The sequence below is a fragment of the Prionailurus viverrinus genome, chromosome F2, assembly GCF_022837055.1.
Source record: "Prionailurus viverrinus isolate Anna chromosome F2, UM_Priviv_1.0, whole genome shotgun sequence".
NCBI classification, from domain to species: domain Eukaryota; kingdom Metazoa; phylum Chordata; class Mammalia; order Carnivora; family Felidae; genus Prionailurus; species Prionailurus viverrinus.
In genome coordinates this window covers 961,937-982,821 of record NC_062578.1, presented here as the reverse complement: position 1 = coordinate 982,821, position 20,885 = coordinate 961,937, and the positions used below count along the sequence as shown (strand labels likewise).

At 39.0% G+C, this 20,885-nt stretch overlaps 1 protein-coding gene across 3 annotated transcripts in view; it reads left to right on the top strand.

The window, feature by feature from the left end:
• PRKDC (protein kinase, DNA-activated, catalytic subunit) overlaps nt 1-20,885 on the top strand; it is a 203,295-nt gene that overhangs the window by 147,878 nt on the left and 34,532 nt on the right. For all 3 annotated transcript variants that reach the window (XM_047842188.1, XM_047842190.1, XM_047842189.1), the window contains 2 exons: nt 1,529-1,640; nt 16,808-16,997. In XM_047842188.1, coding sequence (XP_047698144.1) covers nt 1,529-1,640; nt 16,808-16,997 — 302 coding nt within the window. The remainder of the gene's footprint in view (nt 1-1,528; nt 1,641-16,807; nt 16,998-20,885) is intronic.

Here is a 20,885-nt window from a genome sequence, read left to right as displayed (position 1 = left end):
TTAGTGAAAGTGAAACATGTACTGAATGGGTGGGTTAGAAAATACTTTGAGTTCATGCTGCAAATACATATTTTGAGGTCATTGAAATAAATGTTTAAGATGGACAAGCACTATTCTAGGCACTGGGGATGCAAAGCCAAATAAAACATATTGCCTAGCTTGAAGAAGCTTTCAGAAGAGTGGGGTAATCCCCACACGATATGACCCATACTGAGGCAGAGGGATTTCCCATGTCAAATATGTAAAACAGAATCTGCCCTGGACTGAACGGTGCAGGAGGCTCCTGGAGAAACGGCCTGAGTTGATGGTGGAGAAACAGAGGGGCTCACAGAGGACCTTTCTTATCGAAAGCCTGCAGTGTCTCAGAGGGGCTAGAAGTTCAGTGACTGGGTACCACATACCCTGGCCTGAGGGGAGGTGAAGCTCCTGGTGGCAGTGTGCAGACCCTGAAGGTCTTTCTGCTACAAACAAGTGGATTTTATCCTGGCACCTGTGAGAGGCCACCCAAAGTCAAAGGGAAAGAGTACATCTTTGCAATGGTAATATGTCTTAGTCATAAACTGGAATTTCAACTTGTGTCCTAAATAATTTAAAATAATTGTGAAAGACCCTCTCAGAGTACTGATAAAAATTGATATTCGTATATATCTACAATTAATCATTCTCTGCTTTAAATTTGGAGAATTCTTTTTCAAGCGCATATTATTAATGACAGATCATTCATTAAGTGTTTTCTACCTTCTAGGACGTATGTTAATCTTTTTTTTCTATAATGCATAGTTTTTATGACAGCCTTAAGAGAGGTAGATTCCTTGCTTTTTCATTTTATAAATAACTTACCTAAGCTAATATGTGAAAGATTCAGATTTTGAACCCAAGACTGTCTGATTTAAGCTTATGCTCTTAACCACTACTTTCCCACCAACAGAAAGAAACTAAAGCTTTAAGCATTATCAATGTGAAATTTAAATTTCCTGAGGGTTGTCATGAATCTCTTGAGTCCCGATTGCTTTGGTTATTATTATTACCATGTAACCTTGTACAGGTACCAAGGTCGGAGGCAGTATTTCGTCATTCAACACAATGATGCATCTCCGGCTTAAGTGATGAAAATTCACAAAAATTGCATAAACTAAGACTATAATATAAGTATCCCTATGCTGATTCAGATCAGATTTTGCCAACAAGAAAATTGGCTGCAGCCCTATGAAAGCTTTTCAGGTTTCGATCCTTTATAGATTTTGGAATTGCAGATGAAAGACTGTGGATCTGTGCTAAATGCAAAAATTGTGTGTGTTTATTTCCCCATTTTTACTCTGTGTCTTAAGAAATTGAGTTGTAATGACAAACTGTATTAGGTTTACTATGGTAACTTTGTATTCCTGTTGTGAAAGACAAAACAAAAATTTTTAATTTGGTCAAGAAATTTGAATTAAGTTTTTTTTTTTTTTTTTACTAATATCAGCCCTACTTTGTAAGTTGCTCTTATCATTGAGCTGTGGATATAGCCATCTTCTAATATTTTTAGGTAATTTATCATCTCAAGCTCCCCTTAGGAGACTTCTAAAAACCTGGACGAACAGATACCCTGATGCTACAATGGATCCAATGAACATCTGGGATGACATCATCACAAATCGGTAAGATGTGATCTCTTTTTTTTTTTTTTAATATTTATTTTTGAGAGAGAGACAGAGTGCGAGTGGGGGAGGTCAGAGAGAAAGGGAGACAGAGTGTCTGACGCAGGCTCCAGGCTCTGAGCTGTCAGCACAGAGCCTGATGCGGGGCTCGAACCCACAAACCATGAGATCATGACCTGAGCCGAAGTCGAATGCTTAACCCACTGAGCCACCCAGGCGCCCCAAGATGTGATCTTTTTGAACTGAATGTGGATTTTTACGAAATTGCCAGAATGGTTTGTCTCCAAAATGGGTGTTTAGGAAAATGTGGGGTTTGAGCCTAGTGTGTATAGATCAGGCTCATCTTGCTGATTTCTCGTGTAAGTTGTTCTCATACAGCTCTCCATGTCAGCAGTGTGTCCTTTGTCCCAGCTTATCCCCTGCCAGGGAATTGCTGCCCACTGACATTGAATTCATCGTGTGCTGGGAGGTTGATTGCGAACACACTGTTGGCAGTGAGAGAAAGCAGGGGAGCAGCGGGGGCAGTGGTCCACCTGCTTCTGTCTCAGGGCCAAATGTTAGCAACTGAAATGGCAGCAAAGAAAACACTGCTTCGTGATTTGTTACTATTCTATCATAATTTGGATTTTTGACACTCGTGCCTCCTACCTCCTGACTCTTATTTCATAACTGTATGTATCACTTTACCAGATTTGAGATCATTTTCATACACTCAGCTTTTCCTTGCCCTGTGGAAACCCAGGTAATCCCTGAGGCAGATACTAGCCATGTATTTCAGAGATAAGGCACCAGAATCAGAGAGGTCGTGAATTATTTTGTGCAAGTATGCACAGGAAGTGGGACTCAAGGACTGTGGCCCCGTGTGGTGTTCTTGCCATTATATCCTATTTCCTCTGCTACTACAGGTGTTTTGTTTGGTTTTGTTTTGTTTTTGCTTTTTATTTTTTGTACTTTTTTTTTTTTTACTCTTTATTTTGAGGTAAGTTCTTATCTATAGAAAAGTTGAAAGAAAAGTAGAACTCCCATGAACTGCGTACCTTTTACGCAGTCCAATGTTTTCAAACATTTTTAACATGTTGCCACATTAGCTTTTTTATTTTCTCTCCCGACACATACATAATTATGTTCTGAACCATTTGAAGTTAAAGTACATATATGTGTCTCTTTATCAGTGTGCATTTCCTAAGAGAGTATTGTTTTATATAACACCAGGACAATAATAACTTCACTGTTTTCTTTTTTAATACAGCCCCAATTTCAGTTTTGTCAGTTGTCCCATTTGTGTCCTTTAAAGCATTTTCTCCCCTTCTAAGACGATATCCAGCCCATAATCTCATATTGCATTTAATCGATATGTCTTTCTGGCCTCTTAATCTGGAACACTTTCCTAGCCATCTTTTATGACATTGACATTTTAGAGAAATGTTCCTCAGTTTGCGTTTGTATATTCTCACGGTTAGGTTCAGGTGGTACATCCATAGTTAAAATACTACTTAAGTGAATATTTTCAGGGTATTACATCTAGAAGCAGGATGTACATGTGCTTTTTACTGGTAATAGTAATTTTGATTGCCTGGTTAAAATATTGTCTGGTCTTTCACACGAAAAGATGCTCAATGTTAGTGATCGTCAGGAAAATACAAATCAAAACTACAATGAGATCCTACCTCACACTTGTCAGAATGACTAAAGTCAACAACGCAAGAAACAACAGGGGCTAGTGAGGATGTGGAGAAAGGGGAACTCTATTACACTGTAGGTAATACACTGTAAACTGGTGCAGCCACTCTGGAAGGCAGTATGAAGGTTCCTAAAAAAGTTAAAAATAGGGGCACCTGGGTGGCTCAGTTGGTTGAGTGTCCAACTTCAGCTCAGGTCATAATCTCACGGTTCATGTCCCCCAGCGAGCTCTGTGCTAACAACTCAAGAGCCTGGATCCTGTTTCATATTCTGTGTCTCCCTCACTCTCTGTCCCATCCCACTCGTGCTGTGTCTCTCTGTCTCTCTCTCTCAAAAATAAAACATTAAAAAAATTATTTAATAAATTAATTAAATGATAAAAATAGAACTGTCCTACAACCCAGCAGTTGCACTACTAGTATTTACCAAAAGGATACAAAAATGGTGATTCGATGGGGCACATGCACCTCAGTGTTTATAGCAGCACTATCAATAATAGCCAAATTATGGAAACAGCTCAAGTATCCATCAACTGATGAATGGATAAAGAAGATGTGGTGTATATATATACACAATAGACTCAGCCATAATAAGAATGAAATTTGCAACAATATGGATGGAGCTAGAGGGTATTATTATGCTAAGCTAAAGAAGTCAGTCAGAGAAATACAAATACAAATGATTTCACTCATACATGAAATTTAAGAAACAAAACAAATGATCAAAGGGGAAAAAAAAGAGAGGCAAACCAAGAAACAGACTCTTAACTATTGAGAACAAACAATTACCAGAGGGGGTGGTGGGGGGAGCAGGGCATGGGTGAAATAGGTGATGGGGATTGAGGAGGGCACCTGGCTTGATGAGCATGGGGTGTTGTATGGAGGTGTTGAATCACTATATTGTGCACCTGACACTAACATAACACCGTATGTTAACTAACTGGAATTAAAGTACAAACTTAAAATACATACATACATACATACATACATAATAAAAAATGAGAACTCAGAAAAAATATTAGCTGGTGTTCGGTGTATAATGCCTGTTTTTGTTTTAAGCCTGTTTTTTTTTTCTTTGCAACTAATAAAAAGGGTGGGAGAAGCTTTGAAACATGCATATATCCTGCTTCTCCTAAGACTTAGCCCTCTGTGTTTTGTATCTGTGGATGACTTGTAGCCCAAACCAGTCTTAACAATGATAGTTGCAAGGTGATTATTTTCTAACTCCAGCCCTTGTTCCATATTTATCAGAATACATCTTAGTGTAAGGAAGAGCCTTCCCTTCTCCATCTATTTGTTTATTCATTTACTTGAATTTTAGCTATCAATACAGAATCATGGATTCCAGTTTTATTTAATGGAATGTAATCTGTTGCTATTCTTATTTATTTCATGTTCAAATTGTCTCAGATTTGCCCAGCAGGAGCCCCTTCAAACTGACAGTACAGGCACATCTTGCAAAATTATTCTGCATTTTTTCTAGCAATGTTATAGTCTTAGTTCTTACATTAGGTCTATGATCTAAAGGAAGATAATATTTGTAGATGGTATGATGTGGGGGTACATATTCTGATGGCTTTTTTGTATGGCTGTCTGGTTGTTTAGTCCCATTTGTTCAAAAGTCTTTTCATAATTGAATTGCCTTGGCACCTTTTTTGAAAATCAATGACCATATATGTGTGGGTCTGGTTTTGAATGCTCTGTGCTATTCCTTATTTATATATACATATATATTTTTTTCATATATCAAACTGTCCTCATTACTGTTGCTTTAAAATAGTCTTGAATCAGATAGGGTGTGTACTCCAATTTTTTCTTTATGAAAATTGCTTTGTCTATTTTAGGTTCTTTGTATTTATAGGTACATTTTTAGAATCTGTTTGTCAATTTTATTTATTTATTTTGAGAGAGAAGAAAAGCGAGCATGCGCAGTAGAGGAACAGAGACGGGGAGAGACAGGATCCAAAGCAAGCTCCATGCTGTCAGCGCAGAGCTCAGTGCAGGGCTCAAACTCATGAACCATGAGATCATGACCTGAGCCAAAATCAAGAGTCAGACACTTAACCTACTGAGCCACTCAGGTGCCCCTCTGCTTGTCCATTGCTGCCAAAAACAAAAACTCAGAGTTTGGGATTTTGTTTTCACTATAGAGCAAGTTTGGGAGTTGCCATCTGGACAGTATAGAGTTCTCTAATATGTATATAGTTCTTCCATTTATCTAGGTTTATTTATTTAGGTTTCTTTTCTTTCTCTTTTTCTTTTCTTTTTCTTTTTTTTTTTTAGTGCCCATCATGATAAGTGTACTTTTAAATTCCCTTTATCTGTTTCACTCATGCCCCCACCTGCCTCCCCTTTGGCAACCACCAGTTTGTTCTCTGCATTTAAGAGTCTGTTTTTGGTCTGGTTTTTCCTTTGTTCATTTGTTTTGTTCCTTAAATTCCACATATGAGTAAAATCACATGGTATTTGTCTTTCTCTGTTTATTTCACTTAGCATTATACTCTCTAGGTCCATCCCTTTTGTAGCAAATGGCAAGATCTCATTCTTTTTTATGGCTGAATAATATTCATTCCATTGTGTGTATATGTGTGTGCGTGCGCACACACACACACACACACACAAACACCACATCTTTATCCATTCATCTATCAGTGGACACTTGGGTTGCTTCCATAGCTTGGCTATTATAAATAATGCTACAATAAACATAGAGGTGCATATATCTTTTCAAATTAGTGTTTTCATTTTCTTCAGATACATACCCAGTAGTGAAGTTGCTGGATCACATGGAAGCTGTATTTTTAATTTTTTGAGGAACCTCCATACTGTTTTCCACAGTGCACCAATTTACATTCCCACCAACAATACATGAGGGTTTCATTTTCTCCACATTATCACCAATGCTTGTTATTTCTTGTCTTTTTTATTTTAGCCATTCTAACAGGTATAAGGTAATATCTCATTGTGGGTTTTTTTTTTAATGTTTACTTTTGAGAGAGAGAGAGAGAGAGAGAGAGAGCGTGAGCAGGGGAGGCACAGAGAGAGGGAGACATGGAATCCAAAGCAGGCTCCAGGCTCCAAGCTGTCAGCCCAGAGCCTGACGCGGAGCTCAAACTCATGAGCTGTGAGATCATGACCTGACCCGAAGTCAGATGCTTAACTGAGTGAGCCACTCGTGGTTTTCATTTGCATTTCCCTGATGATGAGTGATGTTGAGCATCTTTTCATATGTTGGCCGTCTGTGTGTCTTCTTTGGAAAAATGTCTATTCAGGTCCTACTCCCATTTTAAAAATCAGATCATTTGCTGTTTTGGTGTTGAATTGTATAAGCTCTTATATATTTTGAGTATTAACTCCTTATTGGATATATCATTTGCAAACATATTCTCCCATTCAGTAGGCTGCCTCTTAGTTTTATTGATTGTTTCCTTTGCCGTGCGAAACCTTTTTATTTTGGTGTAGTTCCAGCAGTTTATTTTTTCTTTTGTTTCCCTTGCCAGAGGAGACATATCTAGAAAAATGTTTCTGTGGCTGTTGTAGGAGATATTACTGCCTATGTTTTCTTCTGGGAGTTTTATGGTTTCAGGTCTCACATTTAGGTCTTTAATCCATTTTGAGTTGATTTTTGTGTATGGTATTAGAAAGTGGTCCAGTTTCATTCTTTTGCATGTAGCTGACCAGTTTTCTCAGCACCATTTGTTGAAGAGACTGTCTTTAACCCATTGTATATTCTTGCCTCCTTTGTCATAGGCTAATTGACCATATGATAAGTGTGAGTTTATTTCTGGACTTACTGTTCTGTTCCATTTATCTGTGTGTCTGTTTTTGTGTCAGTATGATATTGCTTTGATTACTACAGCTTTGTAGTATGGCTTGAAATCTGGGATTGTGATAACTCCACCTTTGTTCTTTCTCAAGGTTTTGAATATTTGGGGTCTTTTGTGGTTCTACAACACATTTTAGTGTTATTTTCCTAGTTCTGTGAAACATGTTGGTATTTAGATAGGAATTGCATTAAATCTGTAGATTGCTTTGGGTAGTATGGGGATTATAACAATTTTGTTTCTTCTAATCCATGAACATGGAATATCTTCCATTAGTTTTTGTCATATTCATGTTTTTAAATCAGTGTTTTACAGTTTTCCGAGTAAAGATCTTTCACTGTTTTGGTTAAGTTTATTCCTAGGTATTTTACTCCTTTTGATGCAATTGTAAACAGGACTGTTTCTGTAACTTCTCTTTCTACTACTTCATTATTAGTGTATAGAAACACAACAGGTTTCTGTATATTAATTTTGTTTCCTACAGCTTTACTGAATTTTTTTAATACTGCTAAGAGGGTTTTTTTGATGGCATCTTTATGGTTTTCTATATATGTGTCATGTCTTCTGCAAATAGTGAAAGTTTTACTACTTTAATTGCAATGACTTTTTTTTTTATGGATGTGTTGGGTGTCTTGTTACATTCATTCCTAGGTATTTTATGTTTTTCAGTACCCTTCCAATTATTTGCTGTTCATATTTTCTGAAAGTTTTATTTTGTTTTAGCATGCATGGGTGTTGAATTTTGTCAAATGCTTTTTCCTGCATCTGTTTGATCATGTGCCTTAGGTATGTAGTCTACAGTTTTGTTCACATCCACTGGTTACTTATTGATTCTCTGTCTGGATGATCTGTCCATTTTTGAATGTGAGACACTAAAGTCTCCAACTATTATTGTCTTGCTGTCTAATTTTTCCATTTAGTATTTGCTTTATATATTTAGATGCTTCAATGTTAGGTGCACAAATATTTATAATTATTACATCTTCTTATAGGATTGACCACTTTATCATTATATAATGACCTTTTTACCATTTTTAGCTTAAGGTGTATTTTTATTATTTATTTATTTATTTATTATTATTTGTTTGTTTATTGCTACCATTTGCTTGAAATCTTTTTCCATGCCCTCACTCTCAGTCAGTGTTGTCTTTATTTTTTTTTAATTAATTAATTAACCTTTTTTTAAACTTATATCCAAGTTAGTTATCATACAGTGGAACAATGATTTCAGTAGATTCCTTAATGCCCCTTTCCCATTTACCCCATCCCTCCCTTCCATAACCCCTCTAGTAACCCTCTGTTTGTTCTCTATATTTAAGAGTCTCTTATGTTTTGTCCCCCTCCCTGTTTTTATATTGTTTTTGCTTTCCTTCCCTTATGTTCATCTGTTTTGTATCTTAAATTCCTCATATGAGTGAAGTCATATGATATTTGTCTTTCTCTCACTGAGTAATTTCGCTTAGCATAATACCCTCTAATTCCATCCACATAGTTGCAAATGGCAAGATTTTATTCTTTTTGATTGCCGAGTAACACTCCATTGTATATAGAGACCACATCTTCTTTATCCATTCATCCATCGATGGACATTTGGGCTCTTTCCATACTTTGGCTAATGTTGACAGAGCTGCTATAAACATTGGGGTGCATGTGCCCCTTCGAAACAGCATACTTGTATCCCTTGGATCAATACCTAGTAGTGCAATTGCTGGGTCATAGGGTAGTTCTATTTTTAATTTTTTGAGGAACCTTCATACTGTTTTCCAGAGTGGCTGCACCAGTCTGCATTGCCACCAGCAGTGCAGAAGAGATCCTTTTTCTCCACATCCTCGCCAACATCTGTTGTTGCTTGAGTTGTTAATGTTAGCCATTCTCAGTGTTGTCTTTAAAGCTAATGTAAATCTCTTAGTCACATATTGGATTTTTGTTTATTTTATCCATTCAGCTGTTCTGTCTTTTGATTGGAGAATTTTATCCATTTACATTTAAAGCAATTATTGATAGGTAAGGACTTATTTTTGCCATTTTGTTGTCTGGCAGTTTTGTAGATCTATTGTTCCTTGCTTCTTGCTGTCTTTTCTGATTTGATGACTGTTTGTACTGATACACTTTGACTTCTTTATCATGATCTTTTATGTACTTACTAAGGCCTTTCCTTTGTGGTTACTATGAGGCTTACATAAAATATCTTATAACACCTTAGTATAAGCTGATAACAACTTCACTGCAATAGCATTTTTAAACTTTATGCTTTTACTTCCCCATGCCCCTCACATATTAGATTGCTGATGTTACAATTTATGTTTTTTTATGTTGTGTTCTAATAGCAGATTCTTGTAGTCAAGGTTATTCTTAATACATTTGTTTTTTAACGTTCAAACTAGCATTATAAGTGAATTATGCACTGTCATTACCATATTAGAGAAACTGACTTGGGCTACATGTTTACCATTAACAGTGAGCTTTGTACTAACTTCATATGTTCTCATATTAATTAGCAGTGGTTTATTGCTGCTTGAAAACTCCCTTTATCATTTCTTATAAGCAAGATCTAGTGGTGATGAACTCCCTTAACTTTTGATGGTTCAGGAAGTCTTTATTTCTCCTTTATTTCTGAAGGACAGTTTTGCCAGGTATAGTAATCTTTGGTGACAGTTTTTGTTTCTTTGCTTTTTAAATTTTTTAAAAATGTTTATTCATTTTTGAGAGAGAGAAAGAGAGAGACAGAGTGTGAGCAGGGAGGGGCAGAGAGAGGGGGAGACATAGAATTCGAAGCAGACTCCAGGCTCTGAGCTGACAGCACAGAGCCCAACTGGGGCTTGAGCTCATAAACCGCAAGATCATGGCATGAGCCAAAGTCAGACACTTAACCAACTGAGCCACCCAGGTGCCCAGACATGTTTTTCTTTCACTATTTTGAATATATCATCTCATTCTCTTCTGGCCTGAAAAGTTTATTTTGAGAACTCCACCTCTAGTCTTATGGAGGTTACTTTGTATGTGATGTGCCACTTTTCTCTTGTTGCTTTCAAAAGTCTTTGTCTTTGACTTTTGACAATTGAATTATAATGTGTCTTGTGTGGCTTGGTTTGGATTCAACCTGTTTAGGGTGCTTTGAGCCTCATTAATCTGGAAATCCATTTCTCTGCCCAGTTTTGAGAAGTTTTCAGCCATTATTATTTTATTTTATTTTATTTTTTATTTTTATTTTTTTAATATATGAAATTTATTGTCAAATTGGTTTCCATACAACACCCATTGCTCATCCCAAAAGGTGCTCTCCTCAATACCCATCACCCACCCTCCCCTCCCTCCCACCCCCCATCAACCCTCAGTTTGTTCTCAGTTTTTAACAGTCTCTTATGTTTTGGCTCTCTCCCACTCTAACCTCTTTTTTTTTTTTTTTCCTTCTCTTCCCCCATGGGTTTCTGTTAAGTTTCTTAGGATCCACATGAGAGTGAAACCATATGGTATCTGTCTTTCTCTGTATGGCTTATTTCACTTAGCATCACACTCTCCAGTTCCATCCACGATTATTATTTTAAATATACTTTATGTCCCTTTTCTCCTAGGATTCCCGTAGTGGGTATTATTGTTTCATTTATGTTGTCCCATAGACTCTCTTCACTCATTCTGTTTTTTATTTATTTTATTTTATTTTTACTTATTTTTATTTACTTATTATTTATTCATTTATTTTTGGTCCTCTCACTGGATCATTTCACTGATTATTTCTTCTGCCCAGTTGAGTCTGCTTTTGAAGATTTCTATTGAATTCTTCAATTCAGTCATAGAATTCTTTGGTTCTAGGATTACTGGTTTTTTGTTTTGTTTTATGGTTTCTATTTTTTTGTCGTTGTTGAACTTCTTATTCATACATTTGTTTTCCTAATTTCGTTTAGTTGTCTGTGTCTGTGTTCTTCTGGTTCACTAAATTTCTATAAAAGTATTTTGAATTCTTTTCCTGATGGTTCATAGATCTCCATATCTTTATTGTCATTCATTATAGCTTTATTATTTTCCTTTTATTGTTTTCCTCTATCTGAGGATACCTTTATTTCACTTTTTTTATTTTCCGTGGATATGAAATTCTGGGTGGATCCCTCCTTCCTCCTCAGCAGTATCATTTGGCCTTCATGTTTCTGAAAAGAGAGTCATGATTAATCAAATTGTTGTTCTCCTGTGTTTAATCTATCATACCTTTTGACTGGTTTCAAGATTTTTGTTCATTATCATTGGTAATCAACAGTTTGATTATGATATGTTTAGGTGTAGTTTCCTTTGAAGTTACCTATTTAAGGTTCACTGAGCTGCTCAAATCTACATTTTTGTCACTAAATGTGGAGGCTTTTTGGTTATTGTTTCTTCAAATACTTCTGCTATAATTTTTCTGTCTTTGTAGGGTGCCCATTACACATATATTATACTTTTTGACATTGTCCCACATGTCCCTGAAGCTCCATTCATTTTCTATTCAATCTTTTTTCTCTTTATTCTTCAGATTAAATCATTTCTATTGAACTGTTTTCAAAGTCACTGTCATTTTCCTGTATTTTCTTAATTCCTCTCTAAGTCAGTGTAGTGAATCTTTTATTGATTAGTGGATTTTTCGGTTGCAAAATTTACATTTGTCTTTTTTTCATACTTTCTACTGAGATAGCTGCCTTTTCATTATTCATGGTTTTGTTTTGCTCTCTTGGAGCATCATTAAAATAGCTGCTTGATCATTCCAGCGTATGGGTCATCTCAGAGTTGACATCTGTTGTCTGTCTTTTTCACTGACAATGGGTACATTTTCCTGGTTCTTTGTATATCAACTAATTTTGGATCTAGAAATTGTTAATATTATCTTGTGGATACTCTAATCCCTTTTATAATTCCCAGGAATAACTGCTTTAGCGAGCAATCAGTGCAGTTAGATTCGGACAGTGGACTCTGTCTTGCCTTCTTGATTCACACCTCAGTTGAGTCTTTTCTTCACTGTCTCCAGTCAGTGTTGAACATGCATACTTCAGGAGGCAGGCTGAAACTTGTATGGCTTCATATACAGAATTAGAGGATTCTCACTGCAGCCTTTGGTCTGCCTAGGCTCCCTTCTAGGTTTCTCTGGGCATAATACAGCAGGGTTCCTGTCAGAATCTTAGTCACTCAGGCTGCCATAGCCCTCCGCAGCTAAGGTTATCCTCAAGGCAAAACCGGAAAAAGAAAGAGAAAACCAGAAGCTCATCCAAATGGCAGCACCTTCTCCTAGCTTTGACTTCCCTGCCCATGCTGTGTTTACTTTCCGTGGCTTCAGGTGGTTGTATTTGGTATTTTATCTAGAGCTTTAATTATCAGCAGAAAGGTGGTCTGTAAGATGTTTACATTGCCATATAAGAGGGGGACTCTTGTTACTTGTGGAAAGATGGTCCTCTCCCTGGTTCTATCCTCCCCAGTCTGACAGAACAACATGTCATACACCACAGCACTTGTCTGCCTTTTTTAATTTGTTTCCTCTATCGGAACTTCCTTACCTCCTCTAATACCTGAAATCGAAATCGAAAAATACCTGGCTATTTTTCAAAGCCCAGGAAAACGTCCATCTCACTTTGTGAAAACGTATCCACCTCCCCTTTTTGCCACCTCACTCCTCCATTTCTGAGAGCCCAGAGCACTTGACTCATACTGATAGTGTAACATTCATGTTTCATTCATAAATTATTTCCTCAAATGTTTATCAAGTACTTATACAACTTTTGCTTGTTTATTCTTTCAACTAAAACCAGTGAAAGCTTAAAAAGCAGTAGCAACTAGGGGAGCCTGGGTGTCTCAGTCAGTTAAGCATCCGACTCCAGCTCAGGTCATGATCTTGCAGGTCATGAGTTAGAGCCCCACATCAGGCTCTGTGCTGACAGCTCAGAGCCTGGAGCCTGCTTCAGATTCTGTGTCTCCCTCTCTCTCTCTGCCCCTCCCCCGCTTGCATTCTGTCTCTCAAAAATAAATTAAAACAATTTTTTTTAATTAAAAAAAATTTTTTTTTAAACTGTAGCAGCTCTTGGGAGGGCAGGGACCCTTGTAGATTAGGTAGGGAGCCAGGAACGCAGAAGCAGATGACTAGAAAGACCTGTACGTTGGGAATAACAATAACAACAAAACAAAAGAAAGATGTGTGGGACACGCTAGTCTCTCTGGCTACAGTGTTTCTAAGAAAATTGAAATTAGGAGTATCTAGGTGGCTCAGTCGTTTAGACATCCAGCTCTGGCCCAGGTCACAATCTTGCAGTTCCTAAGTTCAAGCCCTGTGTCGGGCTCTGTGCTGAAAGCTCAGAGCCTGGAGCCTGCTTTAGATTATTCTGTGTCTCCCTCTCTCTCTGCCCCTCCCCCACTTGTGCTCTGTCTCTCTCCCAAAAATAAATAACCATTAAGAAAAAAAAAAAAAAGAAAATTGACATTAATCGCTAGATGAACAAAAACTTAATTGATATTGTAGCAGGATTCTCGCAGAGTCGTGACACTGAGGCTTTTCTTTCCAGAAAGCAACTTTATATCTGCCAGCACTGCTCAGTTGGGTTCCTACCCAAAGAACTGAGCCCCGAGTGCCACATAGTGTAGTTTTTTATGTATTTTCTACTTCCTTGTCTCCCATATATGGTAACACACAAACATGCAATCTGATTAAGTGGTCTCATGTTACAAGGTCATGACGGATGCACGCATATAACCAGGTTGCCTTGTGGTTTTTTGTTTTTATTTTTTTTTAATGTTTATTAATTTTTGAGAGAGAGACAGAGTGCGAGTGGGGGAGGAGCAGAGAGAATGGGAGACACAGAATCCAAAGCAGGTTCCAAGCTCTGAGCTGTCAGCAAAGAGCCCGACACGGGGCTTGGACTCATGAACCATGAGATCATGACCTGAGCTGAAGTCGGACGCTTAACTGACTGAGCCACCCAGGCGCCCCTGATTTTTGTTTTTTTTCCCTTAGGGAGGGGACCCTATCACATTCCCACCTCTGATGCTTGGACCCCTCTATTATTTTGGGTCAAAGAGTATCATCTTTGTTTAGAGGTTTATATTTTCATAACATCATTACATGAGTGGCTATCTTTTTTGTTTCAATCATGGCCTCAATGAGACTGGAGACAGACCATGTAACCAGGGGAGCTAGGCAGGGTAGGATTAAGTACCTCCCAGAATTAGGAGGATAATTTTTATGAGAGTTTTGAGTCCCCCAAAAGTTGAAAATCATCCTCCAAATAACTCCCCAGGGTTTTAACCGTTCTAGGTCTGGATGGGGACGTGAACAATCCTTTTTATTTGATTTGTGATCTTCTCTATGACTTTTTACTCATTATCTATCTGTAGGTAATAGTTGCTCAGGTTAAACTTTCTATACTCTTTTCTCAGAAGCAAGCAGATAATCTAAGGCCAAGAGATTTTGATAGATAGCTTTGCGCATTTTGGTTTGCTGCTTGGCTAGTAAGTTAAGAGCTCTGGCAGTTTTATTGGGTATAATTTTTATAACAGTTACATTAGAATTTCTTAGATGGCAAACTTATGAATCAGTTAAGCATGAGGCATATTTTCCAAGAGATCTCAATATCCTTAGTTTCTCTGCAACAAGTCAGAACCACAAACCTACATCTGGTAATTAGTGCTTTAGTCTCTTATCTCGCATGATATCCAGTGAATGTAATCCTAATTTATCATGCAAGCGAAAACTTTAACATTTTAGGTTACTAAAGACTTTGAAAGCTATCTTAACAATTACCTATGAAAACTATGAGACAGATAAAGTTAACCATTACTTTAAGTCATTCTTTAGCTGATAAATTGGAACAGAGATAACGAGCTTATTTGACCTTCAGCAAATCTAGGTAGAAAAAAAAATTTTTTAATTAATGTTGATAAAATTGTCTGAAACCAATAAACTTAAATTAGCGTAAACACTGAATACGTTTTACTTGGGTCCATGTAAGACAGTTTGTTCCCCATGGTTAGTTTTTACCTAGAGAACTGGTGGGGAAATCTGAAATGGGTGGTCTTTGCTCCACAACTTCTATCTCTAGAGTGGGAGGAGGAGCCAATTATGTAGGCCTCACCCTAGGTGGCGCAGAAATAGGAGGTGGGGGGGGGGGTGGTGGTAAGGAAAGGGAGAAGAGACGAGGTGCCAGCAGAAGGAAGAGAAAGAGAATTCCCAGTTTTAAATCTTGTCAGCTCGGACAAAGGAGCAGACTCCAGGTTTCTTTTGTTCTCTTTTCCACTAGTGGAATTAGGCAGTCCATGTCAGTTTGGAAGAGACAAGGAATTTCTCCAAAACAAAGGGAGTTTCAGCAGCTCTTTGGGAATATTCCTTAAAGTCCCTATTCTGAGGTAGAATAACCAGAGACAGTTGGCTCTAATTATCATAGTCATTGACCCAGGAAATGAATGAGAGACAAGTCCCCACATACAGTCACACAGCAACTCCAACCCACCACCCTACATTCAGCGCCTGAGAGTTGTGGCTTTGTTCCTCGTCCCTATGGAATGATTAGGGCAACTCTGGGAGGTGATCAGGCTCCCCTTCTGCCTCTTAGCGGAGGTCTCCCAGAACGAACCCAGGTTCTTACCAGTCTAATGGGCGGCACTCCCTGAGCTGGTTCTTAGGACTCACGGGTTCCATTGGTGTACACGGCATCCTCGTCCTGACACACCAGGAGGGCTAGCCTCCTGTGGATCTAGTGGTCTGCTAGCCCCTGGTGAGGCTGCCTCCCCCGGCACTCTGAGGTTCGTATCCCCAGTGGCAAAGGAGGTGGAAACGCACCATCTCCAAATCCCGGATGAGCCTCCAAGTAATGTCATGGGATTCTCACACAGGGAGTCATGACACTGAGGCTTGTCCAGGAAGCAACTTTATTCGTGCTGGCACAGCTCAGTTGGGTTCCTACCCAAAGAACTGAGCCCAGAGTGCCACGTGGTGTAGTTTTTTATATATTTTCTACTTTATTGTCTCCCATACATGGTAACACACAAACATGTAGTCTGATTAGGTTAAGTGGTCTCATGTTACAAGGTCATGAGGGATGTTGTCATGTACACATATAACCAGGTTGCCTTGTGGTTTGTTTTTTGTTTGTTTTTCCTTAGGGAGGGGACCCTACCACAATATTGATCAGGGATGGGTTGTATATGTTAAGGGCCTTTGTCAGTGTTTACTAACATGAAAATAATGAAAATGAAATCACTGGAACAGAGTCAGATATGTAAATTACAATACAAATAAAAATAATTTTTGTAGCAATATAGCATTATCTTTTCATATTCCCAGTGATTATAACCTGTTTGCTGCTTTACAATTTTCATCTTTGGGGTAGGACCTTAGATTGGGAGATATGAAAAGGGAAATGGCTTCTGAGCCAACATAGTCATGTCACCCATTCATGGAGAGAACATTGTGCGTTTAAATGCTTTGTTTTGTGGAGGTATATGCAGTAAATGATATCTAGAAAAATATCTTTTAAAGGGTTGGTTAATTAAAAATAGATATTAAATCTGGTGCCTAGAGTGTACATTTACAGTCTAAAAAATGACCAAAAATTTAATAGCTGTAGAATTTCTATTAATACCATCCAGTAGCTTACTGTATGTCCAAGATTTCTTTCAGGAATCTATGGCATTAACTCTCACTTTTCTTCGTTTTTTGTAGCTGTTTCTTTCTCAGCAAAATCGAGGAGAAACTTACTCTTCCTCCAGATGATCATAGTATGTCCATGGATGGTGATGGAGATCCCAGTGATGGGATGGAAGTCCAGGAACAGGGAGAAGAGGTCTGTTCTCTGATTAAGAACTGTGTGTTTTCTATGAAAATGAAGATGGTAGAAAGTGCAAGAAAGCAGGTGAGTACTCATGTTTGTAGTCCTCTATTTCTTTAAATTAGCTGGTTTTTAAACTTCTCCTTAAAATCTGAAGCTCAAAGATAATTGAGTACTTAGTATTTTTGTTCTCTTTAAAAGAAAGTAAACTTGAAGAAACACTTAAAATTATCCAGAAAGTTCTAAAGTTTATTGCATACTTGTTAATCATTAGAAAATAATTATTTTCTGTTATTAAAAAAAGAAAATAAACCCAATATCAGATTGGATCCTGTTTAACAAAATGAATGTTTGCCAGTTAGTTACAAATTATATTTAGGTTTATTTCATGGAGATAAAATATTTATTTATAAAATAAAATATAAAATATATTTAGGTTTATTTTTTGTATATAAAATATTAAATCATATTTTTCATGTACTTAAATTATATTTGAATATACTAGGGGAGCTTACTCTTTTAATGACCCTATATTGATAGATTGCTATTATAAAGCAAAGAATGTTATTCTAGTAGAAATAATTAATATTTCTGTAAGTTTAAGTGCTAGTTTCTCGGTTTTTCTTTGAGATGGGTATTTTATCAGATAGGGATTTGTATATTTCAAATAACAGAAAACCCAACCCAGAGCAGTCTAGGTGAATAAAAGAAATCTGTTAGTTCCTATGAGTAAAGTCTAGAAGATCTGGCTTTCAGATACTCTGAAATATATTGTCAGCAAGGGCCTGCTTTCTCTCCCTCAGTTCTCTCTTCTACCTTACTGATTTGTCGTCAGATTCTTTTTTTTTCAAGTTTGTTTATTTTGAGAGAGAGAGAGAGGGAGGGAAGGAGGATGAGAGTGTGCATGAGTGGGGAAGGATCAGAGAGAGAGGAGAGAGAGCTAATCCCAAGCAGGCTCCTCACTGTCAGCACAGAGTCCGATGCAGGGCTCAATCCCACAAACTGTGAGATCATGATCAGAGCTGAAATCAAGAGTTGGGTGCTTAACTAACTGAGCCACCCAGGCACTCCTGTTCTCAGATTCTTAGGTAGTAAGTCTGTCTAGCAGCCCCAGGCTCACCCTTTGTAGTTGGAAATGGCTGTGGATGTTTCATATCTTCCTTCCTCCATACTACATCTTCTTGGAATTAGAAACAGTTTCTATTTCTTTTTTTTTTTTTTTTTTAACGTTTATTTATTTTTGGGACAGAGAGAGACAGAGCATGAACGGGGGAGGGGCAGAGAGAGAGGGAGACACAGAATCGGAAACAGGCTCCAGGCTCTGAGCCGTCAGCCCAGAGCCCGACGCGGGGCTCGAACCCACGGACCGCGAGATCGTGACCTGGCTGAAGTCGGACGCTTAACCGACTGCGCCACCCAGGCGCCCCAACAGTTTCTATTTCTTGCAGAAAAAAGGAAGATTCTTTTCATTAGCTCTACTTACAGCTGGGGCCATCTTCTAAGGCACATGGCTAAAGAGGAGTGCATGTGGCTTCTCAGCAGGAAGTTAGGGTGCTTGGGCCAGATGCAGAGACGTGTGTGCTCCCTACTACTGCTCAGACTTCTCCAAACTGGGAGAAGGTTCTGGTGAGAGAGGGGAAGGAAGTGAGCTGCAAGTGCATTACTTAGAAATGTGTAAGAATTACTAAGATGGCTAAAACCCTTCCATGTGGCACGCTGGCTTTTCTTAGGAAGTTGTCAACAATATGTTCCCATATAAATAAGGGCTAGAGAGAGGTAGTACCAGTACCAGCAATATTAGACGTGAAGAGAGAAAAATAGTTCTAGTCTGAAGATCACATAAAGCCTTCAGTGCATTTCAGTTTACCTGCCCATGCTCTTTGAAACTCTCCAAAAGTAGCAGAACTGAAATTTGAGTTTTGCCTTTTTTTCATTACCAAGCACACCATTAGGTGCTGGAGATACTAAATTGAATAAAATATAGACATACAGATGAGCAGTTATAGTACAATAATACTAAAGGACAGTCATATGGGAAGGACACCTGACCCAGCCTTATGGAAACAGAGAAAGCTTCCTGGAGTAGGAGGTCATAGCTAAGTTGGGAATTGCGAGGTGAGATGGGTGGAGGGAATAACATATAAGACCCAGAAGTGGCTCGGGACATTTGGTGTTTTGAGTGGAGCAACGGTTGAACTTTAGCCCCTACTTAAAGCCCTGGGATCGAGGTGACCAGATATGCAGTTTTAAAACAGTATTCTGATTGTAGTGAGGAGAAAGATTGGAGGAAGGGCAAAGGCTTGCCCAGTATCAATCCACGTGATTGATACGGGTAGCCAGTCTAGGTTCTCCTCCAAGAAAAAGGAGGAGGCGTGGATGAGGCAGTGTGACTGGTTCTGCTTCCACCTGTGTCATTTGGTGGATGGGGTGCAGGAGGAGGAGTGTTTTGTGTGGCCGATGGTGCATTCATTTCAAGACATCCTGAATTTGTGAGGCGTTTAAGACAAACAAGTTGTGATTTCTATGCGATAATTTATACGTAGGAAATCTAAAGTTCTGGAGAAAAAGAATTATGCTTCCGATAGAGGTATGATGTGTGACTGGCATGTGGACTGTCTGGAGTGGATATGGTGACCAAGACCAGTTGCCAAAACAGACCTATGGCTCTGGGAGGAGCAAAGGGAGAGGTGCCCACAAAGGAGCTGAAACCAAACGGTGACATTAGATGATGACCCCGAGGGGCTGAGCCCACAGGAAGGGGCAGAAGTCATTACCTGGGAGAGCAAAGGTGTGCAAAGACCAAAGTGCCCTTGCATTGAGGGGAGGCTTGTGTTGACTTTGGTGAGAATCGTTTCACGAGAGCAGAAGTCAGATCATAATGGGTGGAAGAAGAGAAGAAGGTAGAGATTCAGGGACAGTGAGCGCAGGCTGTCCCTAAGTAGGCCAAGATGCAGAGGAGCCAGTGGGTTCAGGGAGGAGTTTGGTCTTTAGGGTGGAGGTGCCTGAGGGTGTTTAAAGCCTAACGCTAGGGAGAGAGAGGACGTCACTGGGGAAATCGGATTTCTTGTGGAGTTTGCAGGGACAGGATTCAGGCAAAGGTGAGTGGGAGAGCTCATCTGTTCTCTCTGAGAACTGGCCGTGAGGCCCTCTGCAGAGGTTGAGCCGAGGAGAGCTGAGGACAGTGAGAGAGTGGTGGGCTATTGTGGACTGTGGTGGAGGGCCTGGAAAGCCACGGAAGGACTGTTGGGGCACACAGAGAGCCTGGCTACTGTGTCTCTGGTGCATCTGTAAGTGTGTAGGAGCGGACAAGGCATGCCCTCGATATACCCAGAGTGTGGTTTTGCCAGGTGGGTGTAACACAGGGACAACGGCTGATGATCTTGCTATGAAAGTGGTGGCTGGCTTAATTGCACATGGAAGGAAGCGGAAGCAGAAAGAAGGCAGGTAAAGTTACCAGAGGTCTTAAGATTATAAAGCAGACATAACAGGAGTTTGGTGAATAGACTGGGTTTGTGGTCATAATGGGGTGATTTGAGGTTAGGAATTTGGTGGGGAGGAAGTTGTGAGTAGTGATGAGTAGCACGGTGCGGCTCAGAAACTGTACCCAGCAATGTCTGGGTAAAGGCTACTGTTCTTTCTCTCGTGGTCACTGTCTAGCGAGAGAACAAGAGCTGCACTTTGACCCAACAAAAGTTCAAGGTGGGCAAAGAAAAGAGAGGTCACCATGCTAGGAGAGCCCAGGGAACAAGAGAGATTCTGCCTGGTAAGAGGGCTTCCTGGAGAAGGAGGCATTTGGGCAAGGCTTTAAAATGGAAACAGCAGGGTTTGCACGTGAAGAAAAGAGAAAGATGTTATAGATACAAGATAAATTCAAATAAAATCATGGAGGTGAGAAACTGGGAATTGAAGTCTGCTCTGAACATGTTGACTACGTCAGAAGCTGTTTGGAAGATTGGCTGCTCAGGGAAAAGG